Consider the following 6,142-nt stretch of genomic DNA (forward strand, 5'->3'; position numbering starts at 1 on the left):
CACACACACACACTCTACTGTAATCTTTTGATTTTTTTATATATTAACAAAAAAATAGAAAAAACAAAAGAAGTCACAAAAATATTAATATTATACTATTGTTTTTTCAAACAATATTATGACAATTGCTGGGCATAGAAGTATTTATACACAATACTGACAATGTTGAACCTCAAAAGGCGAAGACCAGCAAGCACAGCAGATAGCCGTTAAAGCTCTGGGAATCCATTTCCAAGTAACTGACAGATTGTGTTTCACTACACAAGCTCTGAGCAGGTACAAAAGATGAAGTGAACTAAAAGCATTTAAAAGCCAACTATAAAATCTCCACCTTGACCGAAAAAACGCTCCCAAAAAAAAAAACGTAAAATATGCACATTTCAGAGCTGCCTAATTATCTGGTGCGAGACATATAATAGTAATTATAACAATTTAAATAAGACAATTTAAAGCATGGATCACTGCGATTTCACTCAGCAGTAAAAGTACCATTAAACGAGAGACTACATTTGCTATCATGGTTTTAGGGTCTTGTATAGTATTTGCTGAGCTGTGGTTCCTGTTTTGATGTTAATGATTTCCTTTCTTTATTGTTATAATGTTTATATTTTTCCACTATTTCCTTGTCTTTGTCTTCATCTGTTTTTGTCCACTTCCTGTTTAATTTCAGCAAATCACTTTTCCTTGCATCCATCTGGTTACCTGACTTGACTGTTTGAATTTTTATTCTTAATTTAGGAAGGTTTCTGAGTGAAGTGACCTGGAAGTGGCAGCCATTGAGATTTTCCAAACACAAAGGAAAGGAGCGCCACTGATTCCTTTATTAGCTCTTTTAGCAGAGGATGCACTGGACCATCCTTTCTGAAAGCAGAGAAGATCATTTTAACTAATAATTCATGGTGATGCACCACCTGAGTAACATCTATTGTTGTATTGCGAGCCTTTAGAATGATTACAAAATCATTTGTTATTTCGGGTTAGCTGTGAGTCATAAGTGATGGATGGCGGGGAATTTTACTTCAGCCATAGAAATCCTAAATAAGAAGTATCATTAATTTAAACCAAAATCATGGCATAAAATGAATAAATGAGAGAAAGGGGAAAAATGTGTTTTTGATAAAAGGTTAAACTCTTAAGTTTGTGTGGTCCTCAGGATTAAGGCTCGGGTGGAGTGCAGGATTTATACAGAGAATAAACATCTGGACATTTGACATCTGCGTGTAACACTGTGTAGAAGAACACAAGACATTATTTACCATCAGAACCCGAGCGGTCAGTATGTTATTGAAAATGCATTTAGTGAAAGTGCACATTGCTGTTTTTTGAGGGTTTTTTCCCCAGCAGTCACACATTGTAACATTCGGGGGTCAAAAAATTAAGGCTTGCTTTTTGGATGTATTGCCTTCCTCAGCATCCTGCTTTTGCATCCCGTTTCCAATGTACATCAACATGTGTTTCATAAAGCCCTTCATGGTACAATGGTACTATGAATGGATGCTGACCCACCCTGTGCTGGGAGAGGAACGTCGCTCTGACACTTGGTACATTCCCCTCGTGCTCCCAGAGATGCTCGAGTTTCTCTGGAGAGAGAGAGAGAAACACAAAGAAAACAAAGAGTCGGATCAAACGTGTTATTAATAAAATGTCCTGTTTCCCCATCATTCTCAAACATTATTTTACAGGCTGATCTTTTTTTTTATGATGGAGAAATGCGAGCATACATATTTTACCAAAACACAAAGTACAACAAGACATTTAATTGAAGGACAAGATACTGTATGTATTACTAACAAACAGCTGTCACAGTAAATTAGAACTGCTACAAAAATAAATCGAGTACAGAAGCCTGCTTAAAAAAAATCTCGCTGGAAGTGGAATGAAATCATAGAAAATGAAACCGCCGCCTATTTTGCAGTTATCTGGGGAAGGTTTTCTAAACGTATCTCAAACAGGCTCCGTTACTTCTGATTTTTGTCAAACAGAATACAATCATGACTAGAATGATTAACAAAAGTGGTTTTCTGATTAAAGGTAATTGTGTGCGGTTGACTGACTGAGCAATCAATACTTCTATCTATCGACTGTACTCACTGCAGAGAGAACCCTGTAATCTAAAATATTTGGTTGCAGCTCTGAGAGCAGGTTTTTAAAATGCATTTGCTTGTAAGTGTGCAATCTGACTCTCTGTGCTTGCCAGCGCAAAATCTTCCTTGTCGCTTTTTCACACCGTTCTCAAAGCTGCATGTGCACTGAAGTGTGCGTGTGTGAAGCCATGCCAGGTGGAACTCTGTGTACCAAACCGGCGACGTGCCACAGAGGGAAAATGTGCGCAAACACAGACAGTCTCCCTCCCTCTCTGCTCCCTCTCTTTTTCTCTGCTTCACTCACACAGCTTGTTTGTGGGCCACTGCCAGTGAAAATGGACCGCGGAGGAAACAGGCGAGCATCATCCGTGCCTTTCATTCCTGGACAGACTGCAGTGAAGGCAGAGCAGGAGCACATCTCCAAGAAATGGGTTTAATCAAATGCATTCATCGGGAGGTATAACTCAATTTGGGTGACTTAAATTCGAGCCAAACGTCAGCATTTGTCTATTTCTACCTCTTCTGCTCTCTGTTACAAACCGAAAACATAATAAAGAATCACAGTCAGATTAAAGCTGCTGTATATTCCTCTCATTCTTTGTGAAAATTATATTACAGTCAGCCTGGAAAGAACAACAGAGTGAGCAGATAAACCATCCCTTCTCTCACCACCAGTCCTAAAATACCCCTGTCACTCTAAAACCTGTCTCCTAGGAAGATGAGGGCGACCTTTCTCAGGCCATATAGAGAGGTGGAGACACCCTTGACAGTATAACAAGATGCCAACCAGTTAGTGCCTCCACACTTGTACTTGTCATGCTGATTACTCATAGTCCTACAGTGCACAAGCATGGAGACAAGAAACTGACTAAATGTAGGTAGTTTCAGGTCATTCACAGGTCATGTGGTTCTCTAATATTTCAAATCACAACAACAATCACCTTGAGATACTTTATATTGCAAGTTAAAGATCCTACAATAATACAGAGAAACCCTAACTGTCAAACAACCTTTTATGAGCAACCACATGGCGCAAATGGGAATGAAAACTCTCTTTTAACAGGAAGGAAGGGACCTCTGGCAAAAGCATTTAACTTAGTGCAGATTTAGGGATTTCGTATTTAGTCACACTAAAGTACAAGAAGGAAGGCAACCTCCTTGCAACTAGTAAATAAAAAATAAGTATATAAATATCATATATAAAATAACCGACTGCAAGTAGTTGCAGCTACCAACTGGTCACCAAGTGTTTAAACATGCAACAGTATCAATCAGTTTCCATCATGAGGCGACTGCACATTTCACCTGATGGGAGGCAACCTTTCTCCAAACAATCACAGTCCAACTCAGACTGACTGAACTCTCAGACAGATTGGATAACCAACTGGTTTGCAAGCAACCGACATGTCATTTATAAACAAATTCAAACTGCCGGCACATTGCAATCAGTCTGAGTCAGTCTGCACTGACGAACGCAACACATCTGCAGCATGTCTCCTTGTAACAGGGGCCTACACTGGTTATATTCTGGTTATGTTCCCATGTGAAATCAAGGTTGTTTATTTCCTATTTCATTTTGCAGTTAAATCTCCATCCTGCAGTAACCATGTCACCATCTGAACAGGAATTTCTGTGTGTATGAGGCTCTGGCTGAACTCTAAATGCGAGCAGTTAATGTGAATTTCTGTGCATCTTGCTGTCATCTGTTGCAACAGATTTACAACAGATGACAGCAGACTTGCAATTTTTACCATTTTATGACAGTTAATCGCCCATTAACCACACAGACTCTATGCCAATGCCAACTTCACCTCAATCAATCACAAACTGATTGCAGACTGGCTCTTGCAAAAAAAGAAGTCACTTTGAAAATGGAAACTGACTGCGAGTACTGTTGTTTCCCATCTTTAAAGGAACAAGATCGCAAGTTCGTTGCAACTATTGCAATAATCGTGATTATGGCACAGTCTCCAATCAGTGTTTCCGCTACAGTGTGACTGTAGCAGGCTTTTTGCCTGGTAAGTTGATAGTGGTTTATGGTGTTAATGTTTTTATAACCTCTTCTGAGACTGTTGTGTTCCTTGGTACCTGCTGGATTTGTCAGTGTTAGAAAGGTTTGTGAGCTATGATGACTACAGCAGAAGAAGTTGAAGAGAAATACTTGTTTTCTCCTGTTCTGTCAGAGTCTGCCATGAACTCGGATGAATGAAATGTGCATTAGTGCATTCTTATCCTCATCATGTTCGTGGGCTGCATAAAATGTTACCAAGAGCCACACTTTAAAAGCCCTGACCTTAGAAAGAAGGATCACTCTGAATCAATACATTCACTCTTCTGAATCACCCCCTTTGTCTGCCCTGATGCCCTGAAAGGTTCACTCGAAGATGAAAATGAGTTGAATCATATGCTACGGCCAGATCTCAACCCAAGTGAAGAGCTACTGGAGAATTTGGACTGATTGGTCAGATAACATCCAATAATGGAATATCATTTGGAAAACATGTGGCCACAGTGGCCCAACTCCTTAGTAAAACACTTTATTTTGAAGATTTGTCTATAATTGGTCACCTGACTATAAAGCGATAACCCAAGGACGCCGACATCATCTGTGCACTCAGAGACGGTAATCCTAGGACATGATTCCTCTCAGGCAGCTCTGCACCACATCACATCTGATTAAAAATCATGCTGAAATCTTGAGCGAGAGCAAGAACTGTTTCCATGGCAGCATACACATTAGTGCATTGTGAAATAGGTGACCCCTTTTTTTTCCCCATAAATGTCGTACAGTAATTTGAATACGTGACATTAAGAACAGACTCTGTGTGCTTTTATAGCTTTTTTTAATCATTGTGTAACACGGCAAAACAAAAGGAGCAAGGAGGCATGGTTCAAGCACCGAGCCTGGAGATGAAGAGCTGCATTCCAGTTTTCTTTTTTAATAGGAGCACACTTTCTGATCAGGATGTACCGAGCTGCACAGCTTCACTGTTCCAACAGCTTTGATGCTGAATGCTGTAACAACTGTAAAACTGTACCTACTGTAATAATCCCTTGATGAAGGAAGATCACACTGATAGAGTATAAAATAAAATGCTTTGTATATTATCAGTTCAATATATACAGCTAGGCTTACCCCCATATCTTTGAAGAAAGGAATTTGTTTAATCCGTTTTATTTTAATTTAAAGCACTTTGGTTATAAATGTGCAATATTAATAAAATGCACTTGCATATATAGAGCACATGGATATTAACAAAATCAAATCTATAGAAAACATAATCTCTTGTACAACGATATAAGGACTCACTTTATATCCAAACAATATAACCTTAAATAAAAACATCTGCACATTTAAACATATGGGGGGAAAGAATATGGGGATTCTAAATATGACTAAACACAGCTTGCATCCAAATATCACGTCACGTTTGACCTCTGATCTCACTTTTAATTTTCACATCTGCCTTTCTAACAAGTTGACCGTAAAACATGTTAGATATTTATAAGAGAGTATTGCCAAAGGAAAGAGACTGAGCTGTCTAGTTATCTAGAAATATCCCGTAGTATAATATGATATAGTATGCACAGGTTGTTCGTGTCCAGTTATTTACAAATCAATACCTATTTCCATGATCTACTCCTACATAAAGTTTACAATACTATTAAAATATAATGCAGTACTATTCCCTTAAAAGTAAATACTGCCCAGCAATGTTCCCTCTAAGCTGTGCACGTGCGCAATTGCGCACTGCTGCCACGGTCTCTGCGCACAGAAAATCTGTGTTGCGCACAAAATAAATCTAACCTGCATTGAAATTAAAATTAATACTTTAACAATTCTGTTTTGCAGTGTTAGTCAGTGAGTGACTGTCTGCGCCCGTATGGGATTAGAACGATGCCACCTTATCCCATAGTCCAGCCAATAATGCGATTTACATTCATATATACGGAGCCAATCAACGTTGTTGACATGGATTGTTTCACTCCCAATACAAGGAGCTTTGGTGGCACTAAGGATTGATACAGGTGCGCAGGCAAACCTAATCAGCATGACA

General features: G+C 39.0%; 1 protein-coding gene across 2 annotated transcripts in view; it reads right to left on the reverse strand.

The window, feature by feature from the left end:
* The window catches only part of fbxo41 (F-box protein 41), a 66,648-nt gene that overhangs the window by 17,518 nt on the left and 42,988 nt on the right, over positions 1–6,142 (reverse strand). For both annotated transcript variants that reach the window (XM_005726820.1, XM_005726821.1), the window contains exon 5: positions 1,507–1,580. In XM_005726820.1, the coding sequence (XP_005726877.1) occupies positions 1,507–1,580 (74 nt within the window). The remainder of the gene's footprint in view (positions 1–1,506; positions 1,581–6,142) is intronic.

This window comes from Pundamilia nyererei, unplaced genomic scaffold, assembly GCF_000239375.1.
Source record: "Pundamilia nyererei isolate P.nyererei 1_Seehausen unplaced genomic scaffold, PunNye1.0 scaffold00022, whole genome shotgun sequence".
NCBI lineage: Eukaryota > Metazoa > Chordata > Actinopteri > Cichliformes > Cichlidae > Pundamilia > Pundamilia nyererei.